The sequence below is a fragment of the Anas acuta genome, chromosome 1, assembly GCF_963932015.1.
Source record: "Anas acuta chromosome 1, bAnaAcu1.1, whole genome shotgun sequence".
Taxonomy (NCBI): domain Eukaryota; kingdom Metazoa; phylum Chordata; class Aves; order Anseriformes; family Anatidae; genus Anas; species Anas acuta.
Window position 1 is genome coordinate 77,271,144 of NC_088979.1, and position 18,455 is coordinate 77,289,598.

Consider the following 18,455-nt stretch of genomic DNA (forward strand, 5'->3'; position numbering starts at 1 on the left):
TGAAGATCTGTCTTCCTTCTTATGCCACTGACTTCTTGGGTGATGCCAGGTAAACCACTTACTCCTCTGTTTTCCCTTTTGTCAAAAAAAAAAAAAAAAAAAAAAAGTTGCTTTAAGGGACAATTGTCCAGATCTTGGGTTGGGACTGGGGAAATGGTTCCTATTAGGCTCTGGGAACTGGAAACAGAGCCAATACTTTTTGACACAATAAAACACAAGAAAGTGTTTAGCAGGTAGATCAGTGTGAACATCTGTATCAAAAGGGGAAAAAAAAAAAAGACATCTTCTCCTGCTGGGTACTTTTATAATGGGAGGAAAGCATCAAGGGACACCACTCAGACAGAACATAGCTTACCAATACTGCACCAAAAGAAAAAGAAATTGGCTGACAAATGTTGGCCACTTTACCACACTTCTCCAGCACTGGAAAGAAAGAAAAAGAAAGAGGGAAGGAAAGAGGGAAAGAAGGAAAGAAGGCAAGAGGGAAAGAGTTCTTAATCAATCTGGAAACAGAAAGACCTGTCTAATATGAAATCCATCACCCCCATCCCCCAGCATTACCCTAGGATACACGCGTTGAGGCACTTCAAATATCTTGAGCAGCAACGCCAAAGCCAAAGGACTATCTGCCAAGAAATAGTATAACTAATTAGCTGTAGCCGCTTAAATAACAAGCTAAGCCCACGGGCAGCCACCTCAGCAGCTCCAGGGAATCTAAGACCCCCCAACCGGGATCCAAACCAGCCCTCGGGGCACCCCTCGGAGGTGCGGGCAGGGCCGGGGACACCCCACCGAGGCGACCCGGGACCCCCTCCCCGCCGTCCCGGCCCCGTCCCTCCCTCGCCCCGCCCGGGGGTCCCGGGCCGGGCGGTCCCGCCCCCCGGCGGCAGGTTTATGAGCCCCGTCCCGCCGCCCGCCCGCCTCCATCGCCTCTACCGCCCCGCCGCCGGGCCATGGTGCCGGCGCCCGGGGGTGCCCTGCTCCTGCTGCTCCTCCTCCTCCTCGCCGCCCTCCTCCTCCTCGCCGCCGCGGGCAGGTGAGCGGGGCAGGGCCGGGAGGGGAGCGGGAGGGGAGAGGATCGGCCCCGACCCCCGGCAGCGGGGGCAGAGAGGCTCCGACCTCCGCCGGCAGCCCCCGGCTGGGGGTCGCCAGGAGGAGAACGCACGGCAGTAAGGGATGGTCTTCCAGATGTTGGGGGGCTTGTTTGCTTCTTGTCAGGTCTGACGGTGGATGGGGGTAACCAGCAAGTGGCAATGTGCTGTTACAGCACGTCCAGGGCTGCCGAGCCGTCGGCGCTTCAGCAGCTGGAAGCATATGAACCGCAAACCCGCTGCTGTAGGAAACGCGTTTGCTCTCAAAGCCAAGCCCCGCTTAAATGCTCGTGTTCTTGAGATAGTATCTTCGTGAGATATTGTGTGTTTGCATTTCTAACACCTTGGAAAGTGTAAAACCGCAAAGCAAAAGTGGCGTCTTCCTTCATAAGAAGGCATAACCGGGAGTTACCTGAAGCAAAGATGGATGTATTTATTAAAAAATAATGATGCTGCTTCACAGTTAGTTGGAAAACCCTACAGGAACCCCTGCCTAAGGTTGTTCTACAGCCTGTCATGTCCTGGTTGATATTGAATGATGGTATCTCTGTCTTCTACCAAGACTGTCATTCCCCCTTTCCCCTTGAGAGGAAGGGGGAAGAGCATTTGAAGCATCTTGATGCAAGTCTTGGATGATAAGAGATTTTTAATATAAGAGAGTAAAGAAAGAACAAAGAAATACTGTCTCTGAATAGCTAGGAAGAAGGAACAGGGAAACAGTAGAAATTAAAATCAGTTTAGAAAAAAGTGAATTAAATGTGATTATTTTTGTCCCTTAGAAGTGTGGCTTTCACATCTGGACCTTTAGCTTTTCTGCTTTGAGCCCTTCCTTCAAGGAGTCAGGTGGTCACAGGAGGACTTAAAAGAACTTCTGCAAGCCCAAGCTAAATTGTATTTGGTGTTTTGGAAGGGACTCGCAGTAAAGCAGAACTGTTGAGTGCCTGAAACAGACCAAAGGGATATCTAAGACAGTCATTAAAAGATAATAAGTGATGCATGTTGGTTTTGGTTAATACCATTACATGTGTATAACTCAAACAAGCAAACAAAATGCCTGTGCTGTCACCTGACAAAATGTTCATTTCTATTTCTGCACGGCATGCAGTCATAAAAGACTTTTTAGGAATTTTTTACAAACTGCTAAGTTGTAGGAAACCATCTTTTTGTTCTGAATACACCTGTTGGTCAAAATTTGAGGTCTGGTGCTAGCTGTTAGCTAGCAACAATGTCCAGATTTTTTTTAGAGGCAAAATTAAAGAAAGGGGTAATATCCTGTCTTTGAAGTTAAGTGGAAGTTGCTAAGAATGCAACAGAATTTTTTTCCCCTCAGCAGCAGGCAGCTATTGTGTGTGCAGGAGCTGACCAAAAGTATCCTGTAGAGATCTTATGGAAATAATGCACTAAATCTCTTTAGCAGCTGTCTTGAAGGAGGAAAAAAAAAAAAAAAGTTCATAAATGTCCCTCTACACAGAAAATATTAGTAAAAGACAGAAAAATAATAGGATCTGAAAACAAACAACTTTATTTTAACTCAAACCATAAATGACTTTTGTTACCTAACTGCCTTGTTAAATCAGCCTTTTGAAGGCTCACTCTCTTTTCCTCTGCAGCTGTAAATGTCATATAGTGCTGGTCAGACAGGGAATAGATCACTCACGTTCACTAGTCAGGAGAATGTGACAGGTCCCTCTTTACATTGTTGGGATTTTTACTTCTGTTTACTTTAGTCATTATTGGTATAATGGCTGCTAATGAGGATTACAGTGCAGCACAGCCATCTGCCCAGTTACCACATATGAAAATTTTGGTTGCCCATTGGTAATGCAGACAGTAGCTTGTATTGGTCCATGGTCATAAACTAATTTTGAGAAGCTGATGCAAGGTAAAGCTTTTTTCTTACTTCATAGAACGAAACAACAAAAATACCATGGGGTGGCAGAGGGAAACAGTTGAATAAGTAAGTTCCAGCATCCAGGTGTGCTTTATTCCCTCTTTCACCAGTTAATGCACTTGTAATATTTTCCTTTGCAGGTGTGTGTTTAAGCAATTGAGGGTATCAGTCCTACCATATCAATCAACCTAAATTAACTGGAAGATCTCTCTAGCCACTTGATCAGTAGAGCAAGCGAACTTTTTGAATGTGTTTTGTTATAAATACCTAAGTTTTCTCTTTTTATATCAAATTAAGTAAACCACTACAAGAGGTCAAAGTTAACATTTAAGGTCTGCCCTCACATCACACACCCAATTGTTTTTTTTGTCTGCTGCTCACGTCACTGTAGGTATGGAGTTATATATCTGCCTTGGCCTGGCCAGTATCTGATTGCTTTGCTGTGCATTAATCTATCTTATTTTTGAGATAAAATTCAAGCTTTTCATATTACTTCATAGAGGAACAATTTGTTTCAGTAGCAGATGAATAAAAATATGGGACATGACTTCATTCAGACCTCCTTGTATCATTACGGACAGCATCACAACTTTCTCAGTTTGTGAAAGAATCCATATCTTCTGAAAATTAGATAAGAATTGTCCTCCTGGTTCTTCAGTACTCTTCAAGACTCTCAAGCTTGCTCACGGCTGTGTTCTTACTCTTATGCCCAACTCAAAGCCACAAGGGAAAGTAGCTCAAAAACAAATGGTTTTGTAGTAGTTTCTCTCTTAACAAGCTTTTCTCTCTCTGATTTTGAGCTGTCAAACATGTAGATGTTTGTTGGATGGATGTCGAGAGCTGTACATAATATATCATGATACAGCAGCAGTAAAACTTTCCTATTGCGACTGGAATTTTGACTGAAATATCCAAAGGTCCCACCTTTTATTTTTTTAATACCTGTGCTTGTGGCTCACTAGGATCTTGTGATAGCTAGCCTGGCCAGCTCTTTCTTTGTCATCCTAACTAATGAGGCCCTGGCTTATTGTAGAAGTTTTTATAATTCATCTTCAATGTACTTTGTTAAATGCTATCCTACTAGTGTCAGCAATGTCATAGCCACATAAATCAGTTACTTCTCTGCTGCTTCAGCACTCTGTATGGCTCTGTTTTGCCACTTGCTGCCTATTTCACCAGTGCCATAAGCTTCTGAGTCTGAGGACAGAGACCTTCACTAGAAATGAAGACTGGTCTTGCAGGTGACATGCACAGATCTTCTTCATTCACATATTGAAGCTACAAGTTATTTGAGGCCAGGCATTTTTCTCATGCTGAGTGGATAGTGCCAAGCATAGCAATCTCATTTAGGCTTCTAGGTATTAAAGGTAAACTCCTACACAAATACCATTTAGGGACAGATCAGACACCTCTAGTTTGCATTGCTTCTCCCAGTAATGTCCAGCAAACGCATATGACATTCTCCTTGAAAGCATCTGCTTGCCCTGGCAGGGTCTACCCTATTTCTTTCATTTGTACAAAATGCTGAAGCCCTGACAGCAATGGAAGGACTAATCTAACAAAACTGGTTTCGCTCACAGAATTTGGTATCTGGGTGGGCTCTCAGTGATCCAGTTTACCTTTCCCACTGCCAAAGGTAGGCTTTAGCCTGGTGCTTGTTTTGGAAGTCAGAACAAGAGAAAAACCTTGTCCGGGGCAGTGTCTGTAAAGTTCAGCTATGTTCATTTTATTCTCAGTATTATGGAAGATCTTCCAGTTTTTAGAGAACTTTGTACCAAAACCCTGTGAGTATTATATGAATTGTAAAGACACTTTCATGTACTTGATTCTGAACTGAATTATTAAATGAAAAATTACTAAATGAGCTTGTCTTCCTGTGGAAATGAGCATCTCTTGGAAAGTAATAAGATTCTATTTCCTCTAAGTTTTAGGCATTTTAACCTTCCAGGGGAGTCATAGCACTATCCAGTTGAATTCAGGGGTGTTTTGGGGGATGCAAGCAGAACACACACTAAAGGCAACTCTGAAGTAACATCTTGTACCTTTGAAGTGTATGTATATATTTACTTTTTTAATAGTATGCATTAGTGACGTTTGCAGTAACGCTTCCAGTAAGAGTGCAACCCTTACGGATAAGTACAGGAGGATATAGAAAACTGAAGTAATAGCAAGCGGAGGAAGAAGATAATTAGGGTCACAGCACCCTGTGCTGCATAGACTAAGCCTGAAATTCATGGACAGTTGTAGATTTCCATCAGATGTACGACTTTGACAGCTAACATTGCAGGGCTGCCAACACTTGCAGCTGTTATCCACGCAGTAACTTTGAACCACCTGGCTATACTGGCAGATTAAATTAACATTTGTATGATCAGTGCAACCTGAATGCCTGGGAATATCTGCACTTATCTAATCAATGTGCACATACACAGTGGCTGCAAGCCCACGAGGCACTGGATCTGTGGGGATGACTGATGTTCAGAAAGGTGCTTTTCTGCTGAATAATTTGTCATCCAGAGCAACAGAGCTGAGCAGGTATGGCAGCATATATCCAGTCCTGATTTTTTCCTCTGATGCAAGCTGCAGTATTCCCACTGACTTCACTGAGATTAAAAGACTCATTCTAGCAGAGGACCTGTTTTTTTTTTTTTTTTTTTGCCATGTTTCTCATTAGAAAGGATTTATGTTATTTATGTTGCAGGGTTGTTTTATTACAGGTGAGATGCTCCTATCACCCCTTTCTCCAACCAATGCAACTTTGTATTCCTGCCAAGGGACTGTTGAATGCTTTGAGGTCATTAAGATGAAAATGCCTGACAGTGGATAAAACATGAGGGAAATGCACAAAGGAATATAGGGAGGAATGAATTAAAATGTATCTGCCTGCTGGAGCTAGTGTTTATCCTTTCTTATGCAGCTCAAGAGTTCATGGGCAGCTGGTGACTGTGAGCCAGCCTGGGGTGTGTCGCTATGGTTCTCGGACGGATTGCTGTTATGGCTGGAAAAAAAACAATAAGGGCCACTGTGAAGGTAATGCTAACAGCTTGTGCTTGTTTCTTCCCCATAGCTGTGTACTTGGTGCTAATAAAAGGACTTGATGTGAATCTGCCAGAAGTTACAGAAGGAAAGCTTGTGAGGGAGTGAAGTCTCTTATCACTTGGGTGGGAGAATGAAAAAAAAAACATGCTGGAGAGAACATCTCCTTTAAAAAGCAGAGCTTTAGGTAAATAACAGCAAACATAAAATACAGATTTAAAAACTCTTAGATCCAGAAGTGGCCATCTGTGCTAACCTCCTGCATACCCTGGCTGAGATTGGAACTTGCCAGTGCCTGTGCTGTTACAGCTGTCAAATAAATGCCAAAAATGCAGCATCTTCTGGTGCTACATATGGACCCATGAAATCAATTGATATCCTTTGTCTTCAAAAACTCCACAGCCTGTGAGAACCAGGAAACTTTAACTTTCTAAAAATACAAACAAAACCCAAGCAATAAATGCACCTGACTTGAGCTCAGGTAGCTGGTCAGCATTCTGGTCGGTGGATTGTTGGCTTCATAAAAAAATAAATGACTATTGAGAAAATTCTAATTTGTTACAGGTCTACAGATCCCAAGGAGAAGGTGATATGAAATTGTCCTCTAGCTCTACTTGGGCAAAGCACAACAAAATCCTAAAATATGTATTTTAGGAATCTTTCTCAGATGTTGCACCCATTGCCCTGGAGTTTGTCATTGTATATCTAGTGAATTTGAATAGAGGTTTGGGGTTATTCACCGCTGACTGATGCCTTAAACAGAAAGGTGACAAAATCTCTCTGCTCTGTATATGTAGCATATCAGAACAATACACTTACTAATATTTTTGCATTGTTTAACAGCAGATTCATTTTGGTGCAAAAGAATAGGTAGAGGGACAACCAGCAAATGTAACTTTGAGCTAGTGGAATTAAGTTGGTCTCTTCTAAAGCAAAAGGTTACTCTTACTAGAAACCAGTTTTCATAGGTTTTTAAGGTGGTTCTTTGGCAGATTTCATTAAAACAACAGCAGTGTACTACTGCACTGAAAATCTAGATGCAGTGCTGTACTCTGTTTCAGTGTTAATACTCAACCAATCTTACATTATGCCACTTTGCTTTCAGGGAAAGGGACAATGTTGAACTACGGCTAATCTGCAGAGCCAGTGGTTTAGTGCTTCTGAATTAATCTTTTAAATGTAGGAGAATATGCTTGAATTCAGCAGGATGAATTTTGATTATGGATTTTAATATAGTAACTATGATTTTCCTGTTTCCTGTAGTTTAGAAAGCAGATTAATTACACGAGATAGTTTGGATGCCCATACTGGTGCATACTCCTTTGCTGTTCTTCTAGAGCTAGTACTGCTTTAAATACATGTTCAGTTTGATTTTTCCAGATAACACTCATTTTGATCATCACATTGACTTTAGGAAGTATTAAAGATCAAGGATTAATCTTTAATTATAATTAATTATAATGCTAGCATTATAAGAGCTAGCATTTAATTTCTGACTAATGATGAGAGTTAGAAAACTTCTACTCTTTAATGCATCCAGGTTAAGCCCAGCCCTTTCAAGTCATTGTAAATCTGATGCAATTGTAAATATGGGGATGTGTGGTAAGGACAATTGTCTGATTTGACAGATGTGCTCTGGGTATTCCACCATGAGATGGACATGTTCTCAGCTGTAAGAGAGGAGATCCAAGAGCAGAAAACCACTTTAGGGTCTTCTGTGGCTGCAGTAGAGTGCTGTTGCCTCTTCCCTGCTTCAAGTATAGAAAATCAAGCTGCTGGCTAGCTGCTTTTCACATATGGCTTCCCCAAAATAGGTAAAAAGCAGAGTACAAAACTAAATGTAAGTTGTAACCATGGCAGAAATGAGCATTTGGGAGGGTGCTAGAAGGAGCCCCTTCTTTTCCAGGTCTTTACAAACTGGGAAAAGCATGTGTTCATGTAATGCATGCTAGCAAACCTTTTCTCCAGCAGAAATAATGCACTGATCAGTAGCTACCATGCTCAAACTAGAGGTAGAGGTATGGAAGATGTTGAACTTCTGCAATAAATAAGCGGGGAAATAGTTCTCAAATAGAATATTCTAACTTTTTTTTTTCCTCTCTCTTCTTTCTCTGCCTGATTCCCCCAGCTATCTGTGGACATGGCTGCAAGTATGGCGAGTGCATGGGACCAAACAAATGCAAATGTTTTCCTGGATTTACAGGGAAAACCTGTAATCAAGGTTTGTGCTCGTGGGAATATAACTCTAGAAACCAGACTGCTGATGTTCTGTCTTCTTGTCATGTATTAAGAATTGTGTCATTTTCCAAAATAGTAAAACAAGATCTTTTCTTATTTACATAGCAGAGCTTAGTGTTTAAGGCTCTTGCCAGGGATACTGGAGATGCAAACTGTAAGCCTCCTTCAGCAAACAGGAGTTTGATCCTATATCATGTATCTCCTGCAGACGGGTGACAAGGGCAAACTGTCTCATTTATAGTCAGAGGATTAAGGCACAGAGAGATTACATAGGAAAGGAAGAGCCAGAAGTCAAATCTGGAACCCATGTTATTTTTTTTTAACTAAAAACCCATGCTATTTACTTAACTAACCTCCTCAGAAAGACAGGCAATTACATGCTCGATGTGTTATTTCTCAAGGTTCCCCAGGCCAATGCCATCTGTTTGCATATGCAGACTTTTTTTTTTTTTTGAGAACACAGAATTCTTTACAATTACATACTTAGAATCTTTGAATGCACCACTTTACCTGCATAAGTTTGCAGTTAGACATTGAAATATTTCCACCAACACCTTGGTGACTCCTCAGCTTTTGTTGTTCCAGTATATGATCTTTGTACGTGATCAGATGAAAGAAGCAGATCGCTGCATGGAGAGGCCTTTCTACTGCACAGCAGATGAGTGAAGCATGGAATGAGAGCCACATGAATGGATGGGTCTATTGATGCTACCTTCCTAAGCACCTGCAGTCTTTGCTTAAAAATGTTACATTGACATTGAAAAATAAGAGAATTCTTAGTGAGTCAGAACAACCCTCTTACTACACAATATCTATCAAGCAATATGGTATAAAGCTATAATGTTAAGTATTTTGAAAGCTCCATCTTTTGCACTGTTGATACAGGGAAAGAAGTCAGCCCCTTGATATTCCTAGGGAACAAACAGCAGCCTTGGTTGTGTATCCATGTAGATCCATGGTTACCAGTACAGCCTCAGCCTCTAAACCCACAAGTTTAACCACCAACAAGGTTTAGCAACTTTACCAAAAGACAACAGAGAAGCCCCCCGCTTGTTTTTTGTGCAGTAACTCCAGCTGGATTTGCTATGCCCTCCGTAGGCAAGCAGATCAGTTCAGTGCACTTGCAGTAGATTCAAAGTCTAAGGCTTCATGGAAGCTCTGTATACACCTGCATGTACAAATTGCCCTGTAGCTCCCCTGGGCTGTTCTATCTTATAAAGTATGGCCAGGAAATTTTTAGCAAGGTTTCTTTAGCAAGGCACAAGCCAGAAATGCCCAGGAGCTATTTCAGTAGTATCGCCATATAGGTGTTCATGTTCCAGTAGCTCAGAGCCTCTTTAATTTACAGGCAGATACAGCCTTGGTCTGACCTTACAACAGAATGCCAGGCTGAGCAAGCTCAACATGAGCTAACTAAAATAACAGCGATAAGGGGACTCTATTAGTCTGCCACTGAGTCTGAGCTAAACTAGCGTTATCTCCATAGGTTCTCTTTTAGAGCTGTGTATGTTATCTTTGCATTACTGTGCATTGTGCAATATAGGTGTAGCTAAGCACTTTTCAGAATGTATGGTCTAAGTGGAACAACTTTTTTTTTCACCTCTAGTTTCTTTGTTACGAGAATCTTGGTTTTTCAGTGGAGGCTCAGTAGCAGAGAAAGCCCATTGTGATTTGCAAGTTGATATGTTGTCATTTTTCAAACAGACTCTATATTTAAATAGCAGAGTGCAACCCTCTTTTTCTTCCCTGAACTGAGCTGTAACAAATACTTCCACACACATCTATAACTAGCACAAAGTTTATGCTTTGAATGGTCTGGAGGATTTTTTTTTTCTGGTCTGCAGGGTGCATAGCTATGAGAACAGCTGCTTCTCCCATTAAAACTGGAGTTCCGCAAGCTAAGCGCTAGGAGAGTTGTCTTCACTGAAATTATATTATTGGCCATGTGCTGTTAAGCACCTGTTGAGTGGGCCACATGTGCTTGTGTATTCTGTTAATGAGTTCTGTTTGCTAATCAGGTGTCAAAATATAAGAGGTAGAGGTGTCAGTCAGAAGTCACAAACACAGATGCTGTTCCCTTGTTACAGAACCAATACCATTGACAAGAGTGATGCCTATACCACATAAATTGATCTTTTTAGGATTCTGGTTTTCTACCAAGGAAATAAAGCTATTGAGAATTTGAAATCAACTTAGTGTCTTGCAAAGCCTTTTAAATCCTGGACTGCAAAAAGGAGTTAGGATGCTTTCGTTCTCTGGATTTTGAGAATTTGAGGTTTTTGTACTTTTATTCTTAATGTCACGTGACTCTTTTTATATTTTGTGTTTCATCTTGGCTATGCTCCTGCCCTGATAACCTTGGTGCCAATGTGTAGCTTAGGGGAAAATAAATAAATAAATATATATATATATGTAATTTTTTGTTTGTTTGTTTCACTTTAGACTAGGAACAGCAAATCAGCTGCAGATAAAGTTTTACTCCTTCTAGTACAGAGGTCAGCTGGAGGGCAGAAATATCCAGCTAGAATCAGAGAAATCCAGAAAAATACAGCAACTACAATTCTCTTTCCACCCCTCCACTCCTTCCTAACAAGCTGCCAGATGGGGTCAGAGTTTGCATTACTTTTTCAGGTGTAGAAGTCTCTGTGTTAGTTTTCCTAGCACTCTTTCAGCCAGATGGTCTGCTAAATTCTCATCTTGCAAGGGGTTGGCTTGTTTTCAATCCAGGTTGTTATACCGTGGGGAATTAAAGGCATTAAGCAATATTATCAGCCTATATGTATGGATATATGTATATAAATCCAGCAGTCATCTAATTCCAATGAATTCTGCAGATCTGAATGAATGTGGACTGAAACCACGTCCCTGTGAACACAGATGCATGAATACACATGGCAGCTACAAGTGCTATTGTCTCAACGGTTACATGCTCATGCCAGATGGCACATGTGCAAGTAAGTAATAGAGCTGATAGGATAGGCACACCAAAATAACCTAATTGCATTTGATCCTAGCAAAATTTCCTCTTGTGATGAATGGATTTAGCTTGTTCAGGATAAGATTCTTGCCTCAGCTCTTTGGTGCTCTCAGCAGCTGACAGAGGCTTTCTGTTTGGCAGTATATGGATAAACTGAACTAGGTAATAACTGTTTTTGGTGCTCAAATAATTTTTGTCCTGCTAGAAGTAAAAATCTTTAGTGTTACTTCAAATGAAGGACAGCTTGTATAAGCTTGGTACATAGCCGTGCTGGTTCATTTGTCAAATAAGGATGAATGAATCAATCCAAGCAAAGCACCAATACAGACTACGCTTCACTGTGCTGAACTTCACAGCATTATCCTTGCTTTACCTTTCTGTGTTCCCTAACTTATTTTCTCTCGGTGCTAATATGCTTCCTACAATTGTTGCTGGCTTCTTGCAAACATTTGTTCACTGTGCTTAGGGTTATCTGAACTGTGTTTCTACCTATTTTCTCTGTCTTTAAGCCAGCATGTAAAGGAAAGCATTCTGCTTTCTTAGTCAACCTGATTTTCAGATGTGAGGAAGCTTCTTATTTTTCAATGATACTGTTTTGTTTCTAGAAAACACTTTCTTTTCCCCCTTATCTGTTTGAAATAGTACAGTGAATTCTGCTTTACATTTCACAAAACCCTAGGTAAAATGTGGACAGCCCTTTCCGGTGTTTACTGGGCTGAAGCAGATGCATCTGTGGTACAAGGAAACTAGTTGGTCCACTGCTGAGACCAATCTGCTTGAGAGGTCTGTCCTGAATGTAGCTGTATCAGGTGCAGCCCACCCATTCCCGTGGTTATAAGAGACAACCATAAACTCTGAACAAATTTATTTATCTTCAAACTCTGGAGACAGCCATTCACCAGACAGGGTGTCCATCTGGTGAGTTTGATGTCAGTCTTGAGATAATTGGAACAATACCCAGCTTTGGCAAACATTCAGAGGACTGCAGTGTCAGCAGCTCAGGGGCAGGCAGAAAAGCCAGATCTCCTAGTTCGTCTCCCTGTTATGGCAGGAAGACTGAAATTGCTGTGAAAGGTGCCTGGGGTCAGAGCTTTTGAAGGCTTCCCCTTCCCTGCAGCACATGGTGGATCTCAACAGCAGACAACAGCTGTGGGGTCTTTGAGATCTCTGAGAAATGGATACATCCAAGATAATTTGTGTATCTGCTGACATCATAAACTGAGCTGGTTTCAGTCAGGCTGCTGTCTTATGGACAGCTGAAGTTGGCGGAAGCCAGAGGTACTGTCAAAAGAAACCTATCCTTTGAGTCCAGTTCCCTTTGAGCCCAGTGGGAGCTTGTTCCTACTTCGTCTCATCCATCTGTCATTCCCCCTCCTCTGAGCAAGAGCTACGCTATTGAACCAAGTCAAAAAACTAGATCCAGACTGTAACAAGCCTTTTTTTTGTTTGATTAGTTTTAAGCCAGTCTTAGTTCAGGATAGGTTTCTGATTTAGAAAACTTTGCATTTGTACTAAATTTGTACAAAAACCAGAGTTGTGCTTTTGAATCAAATTCTCCATGATGCAAATCTCCTTAACAAGATGAAGTCCACCTTGTCTGAGCAGTCAGACTTTTCCAGAACCATGCCGAAACATTGTGGCACTAGAAGTGGAAAGTTATTAGAAGAATGTGGTTTTGAGCCACAGAGAACCATTGCTTCAGGTAGATAGTAGGTTATTACCTAAGACAGTCACAAATTCTGCAGGAATTACTGTACTAAATCTGATTAGCAGCTCATCTAAACTGTTCATATTCTAACTATAGCCAGCAATGGAAATTTCAAAAATAACAGAAAGCAGACAATTACCAATTGGAGAAGAATAATGTTTAGTAAGTTTCTTTATTGCCACTTAGGAGGTGGATAATGTGACAAAAGTATTATGATAAAAAAAAAAAAAAAAAGTAAAATGCTTTTGCAAATACAGTGAATTTTTGATCTTAAATATTTATTGCTTATCCACAGGGTCTAAGCAAACCAGCCTTCTTTTTAGGCTGGTGGTAATTAAATAAACCTGTGGTAATTTTACCACGGGTTTAACATTAATTTTAATAGCAACAGAAATAACATGCATTATTATATATTAAAATAATATGGCTGTAGATATATGCACACTCACACACATCATTGTCTTCTCTATATACTTCATTACACACCATTTTGAAATTGCTGGTACTTCTATCAATGAATGTGTTGCATTTTAAAATAAATTCCATATATTTTTCTACTTGGGTGGTGAGCTAGCACTCAAGGTCTTGCCGTTTTGTGATATAGTAATAGATGGATAACCAGAGCGACATAGTGGAATATACTTCCTTTTCACACACCTCTAACTCCTCCAGTAAACACTTCCAAATGCTATTTTTCTCCCTGGCATCATAACATTAATGCTTGCAGAATATCCTCAGGATTTCAGGTGCATCTCCCTACGTACTTAATATATTTGGCCTGCTTTTCAAGCCTCTCATAATACTCTCTCAGACAAGATCTAGACCCATACTCTTCTATTTACAGGATTACCAAAATCATCTCCAATAATTTATGCTCATAGTCAATCTACTGTGTAATGACTACTATGTGCTTCTTTAGATTCAAGTATCTGTTCAAGATACAAATAAAGTAGATTAAATAGATAATAAAATAAAATAAAATAAAAAATAATAAAATAAAACAAAAAAAAATAGATAATAAAATTAAATAAAGTAAAATGCAGTGTCAAACTTCATCAGGCTAAATAATTTTAAAATCAGAATGTCTACTAAGGGCATGGTGAGTGGTAAGCAATAAAAATATTCCTTTACTGAATTGCAGTTTTCTGTATGGTAAAACTGCAATGATGAAAAATGTAAAAAGCCTTTTTTTTTCTGCTTGGACCAGTTCTCTCTGAATCTAAAAGATAATAGTCACAGAACTGGTAGCAGAGAAAAAAAAAAAAAAGAGTCATAAGGGAAGATAAGGAAAGAACAAAGTGAAGGGGAAGGAGAACTTAAGATCTATCTCAAGAGCTGCTGAATTGTGTTATTAATGTGTTAATGTATAAATATCTTGATTGATGATTAATGGAATTTTGTTGTTCTCATTAATTTTCTGCATTCATACAGATCTAACGTAATAATAAAATGTGTGTTCCCAGCCTAGATTTTACATTATTTTTTTAAATTCTGTTTTCAGGTTCTGGGACTTGTGCTATGGTTAATTGCCAATATGGATGTGAGAAAGTCAAGGAGGAGGTACAATGTCTTTGTCCATCAGCTGGCCTTCAGTTGGGACCAAATGGAAGGACATGCGTTGGTATGGTTAGAGAGCTCACTCTCAGCTTCTTTTCTGTAGGATTCTGAGAACCTTAACAGTCTGAGGAAAGGGTAAAAAGTAGTTAGCCCTCCTCACTGACTTCAGTCATGCTTCTTGTTACTTGCAGAGTGATGTAAAGTTTGCATGCTTTTTTTAATAATTCTTCTCATTAACATTGGCTATGTAATTATTTGGGCTAGTCCCATCCACAATAAATAATCAAATGTTTTAACATGTTTTGGAGTCATTAACAGATTCTCCGTTTCTCAGAGACTGTTACATACAGCACAGGAAGCTGTCCTACCGACATAGCACATGATAGCATTTGGGGTTGTGTCTAGATGTTTCTTTCTTTCTTGTATTGTGATAACCTACAATGCAAACTTCTGTGTTTTTCTACAGAAGTCTCAATGTCATTTTACCTTAGGGATTTCCTGTGGTGAAGTTAGCATTACTTCATAGCACTTTGTTCTCTGATACTAATTTTATGTTGGCATCTGACAAGACAGTGCTACAGCATTTCAATCCAATGCTGAGATGGTATCCATCTTAACACTGAAGCTAAACTAATTTCAAAACATCAGTGGAGGTGAAACAAACCCTCCAAAGCAGGGACCTCTCCATGAACTACAGAAGTAGTGGCAGTGAAGTGCATTCAGGGAGTAGCAGGAGCAGGGAAGTTCCACAAGGGGGGATGAGCAATAGGTGAACCCAGCACCCACAGTGCTGTGTCCTCACTGACCAGGGCCCCTTGCCACAGCACCTCATCATGCTGGCAGACCAGGGTGCTGATAACAGGGTGAGTGACAAGGAAAGGTGATAAATCAGGTCTGGTGTCTGTCCAGAGAGTCCAGTCAAGAACAGCACAGATGGAACACAGGATAGGAGATAAGGCTACAATGTACGTCCAAGGAGGCCATTCAGGAGATGGATCGGGAGACCATCTACCTCAGGACTACCTACACAGTAGTCCTGAAGCCCTTCCAGAGGACAGGGAAGAGCTAGGAATGGGTGTAACTACAGCACAGCTTGAACAGGACTCAAGGCCCAGGACTGAGCTGAAATAGGACTCCTTTTTCATGGGTGGGGCTGATTTGGGCAACCAAGACTTCACAGAGTACACAGGGGAGGCCCTGACATCATGTAACAGACCTTTCCAAAGCTGGAATGTTCCTCCTACTGGTCATCACAAACAGGCTTGAAAGGCTATGAAAGCATTCATTTTTCACACCAGATGCTCTCTGCTTAAGTATGTACGTTTGAGGAAATACTGCTTTATATCTACTTTTATGCCTTTTCATCTTAAAACAGGGCCAGTAGCAATTTCATGTGTGACAAACAAGTATTTTCAGTTCCAGACTTCTATCAAATAACTTTAGCTAATTCTTGACATGCAAATTGTCTTTTTGAATCAGTGAGTATATTTTCCTTTAAATGCTAACACATAGCATCTTACCAATTCCAAATTTCAAAAAGAATGGATACAGAAAATGTTTTTTGTTTCCTTCTTTATTACCCTCCCTCTTTTCCAATCTAGCCTTTCTTTTCTGATCTCACCTCCAACTGGGTAACTCTTGGTCCAAAATGATATTTTGTTTGTTTCTTTTTTTGTTTGTTTTGTTTTAACATTTCTTCCACGCAGGCAAGCATAGAAGATTGAAAATTGCAACTGGGAAATATTTACATTATCCAAAATACAATGGAAAAAAGTTTTTGGAATGGGTACTATTTACTAAAATGTCCTTACCTAACTTCACATTTAGTTATGTTATTTCTGTCACAACAGTACAAGTCGTTCCGATCATAAGGGGTGGCTTACAGGCAAAGAGGAATAACTAGCAGCTCCATATCAGATGCTGCTTACCAATACATATGGGTGGAGTGATATCTACAGCTTTAAAGAATGTTTTAGATGTTGAGAGGTTTAACATGTCAAACACAGAAAGTGAATTTTAGCTCTAATGGCCAAAACTACATTATATTTAACACTTCAAACAACAGATGACCCAAGAGACACTGCTATATAGAAGGACAGTTACTATATGAATTGTTCTCCTTAACACACAGCTGTAATATCAAGTCATGTGTGCAGGTCATGTGTCCTGAGACTATTTTTTCATGTTTAGGATCTATAGAGTAAACCCATGTGCATACTTGTCTCAACTTCCAAAGTATAAAAACTCCAACATGAGAACCTTACTCCTTTTTCTCAAATGAAATGATTTTGTAATTGGGAATGTCCTGTTTTGAGTAAGCAAGGCTCTCAGACTACCAGCAAGCAAGCTAACGGTTGTTTGAATTATTTAAGAGCTACTTGAAGGTGAACATTGTGAACATATACATTTAAATACAATAAAAAAGATAAATGGTTGTCTTCCTGAATTATTCAGGCAACTATTTTTATTCTCTTTTAATGAGTTTACCTTGCCTGCCCAAATGGATTTGGAAGAATGCTGATATAAATGATAGAAGGTAAAACAGACAAAAAGATATGTCCCATGGTTGGAAATAGCAGACCCTTCTTCCTGCGCAATTTGTGTTAGGTCACTCTTTTCTGTGATCTGCTCTCCATCTCTAGAATGAGAAAGAAAGCAAATTCCTGCTGTATAGCATAATAGATGCTTCACAGATTATAAAACACTCTCAATATTCTGGTATTAGTCACAGAAAAACTATAAGCAGATAAACATTTGAAGATTCTTGGCTGTTTGTCTTAGCTTAATCTTCCTAAGAAGCTGCATTGCTCCTGAACCTGCAGAGCAGAACAGAACATTGTGTTTCACTTTCCCTCTTCAACACATTCATAGGTGGAAAAAAAACAAACAAAAAAAAAAAAAAAAAAACAACAAAAAAACAGAGTTACAGATGAGTTATAAGGATGGAGCACTTGCAGTCTGGAGTCTGTATCTTGACTTAGCCCAGCAAGGGGAGGTGCAGAGATTCAGTGGGAAGAGCTGCTGCTCCTGCTCCTTTCTGCTTCTGGTTTCCTGTTTCTGAGGCTTTCTCTTAAACTGTTCTGATATTTCCTTTCTCAGAGAAATCATAATTTTTTTCTAGTTCCTTCCTGCCCTGCTCTGTGACTTTAGGGGCAAACCATTGTCCCCAGCAGAGACCCCACAGCCAGTTACCCAAGCTTTTACTGTGCCAAGTCTCAAAATCTCCATAAATTTAGTGGATGTTTTGCTGCTTCGTTCATATTTCCACATGCAAAAAACAACCCCAAGAGAAAGAATGATGGGACTTTTTTATTAAACAACTTGTGATAGCTAAGAACAAAGCATTCCTGTGAAAATCCCAGCTGGTTCTTGCTTTCCCATTCTGCCTTCTCATGGACATGACCAGTATCCCTGTTCCCCATCTAGATATTGATGAATGCTCCACTGGCCGAGCTGTCTGCTCTTTCAACCGCAGATGTGTCAACACATTTGGAAGCTACTACTGCAAGTGTCAGCTTGGTTATGAACTGAAATACATCAGTGGCCATTATGACTGTGTAGGTAAGATTTAGCCCATAAAATTTCTTTCTCCATTTTTTTTTTGATTCCAACATAATGCATCTTTCCTGTCATTGCCTGAAGCATGTTGGCCAAGTCTAGAATATTCTTTAAGACACCTGCAGCTTTTGTCCTTGTTTTCTCTGTAGCCTTATGAAAAACCTGACCACCGGCAACTGCAAATTAAAATGCCTCATTGCACCAAATCATCTCTAGGCCCTGTGCAAAAGATCTACAAAGACATGTAGCATGTTAGCAACAGCTGACTTACTACAGGGAAGTACTAGTTTTGGGACAGTTTTAGTTAAAGAGCCTGTTTTATCCTCTCGGCATTCAATCTGTGATGAAGAAACAGTCCCACAATCTTATTTTGTGTGTGTGTGTATAGTTAATCAGCAA

General features: G+C 40.2%; 1 protein-coding gene across 1 annotated transcript in view; it reads left to right on the top strand.

Annotated features, from left to right (window-relative positions):
- Positions 1–882: 882 nt before the first annotated feature.
- Positions 883–18,455, top strand: part of EGFL6 (EGF like domain multiple 6) — a 47,307-nt gene continuing 29,734 nt past the window's right edge. Inside the window, exons 1-6 of the mRNA XM_068683172.1 lie at positions 883–1,036; positions 5,900–6,012; positions 8,147–8,239; positions 11,091–11,210; positions 14,443–14,562; positions 17,925–18,059. Coding sequence (XP_068539273.1) covers positions 954–1,036; positions 5,900–6,012; positions 8,147–8,239; positions 11,091–11,210; positions 14,443–14,562; positions 17,925–18,059 — 664 coding nt within the window. The 5' untranslated portion in view covers positions 883–953. The remainder of the gene's footprint in view (positions 1,037–5,899; positions 6,013–8,146; positions 8,240–11,090; positions 11,211–14,442; positions 14,563–17,924; positions 18,060–18,455) is intronic.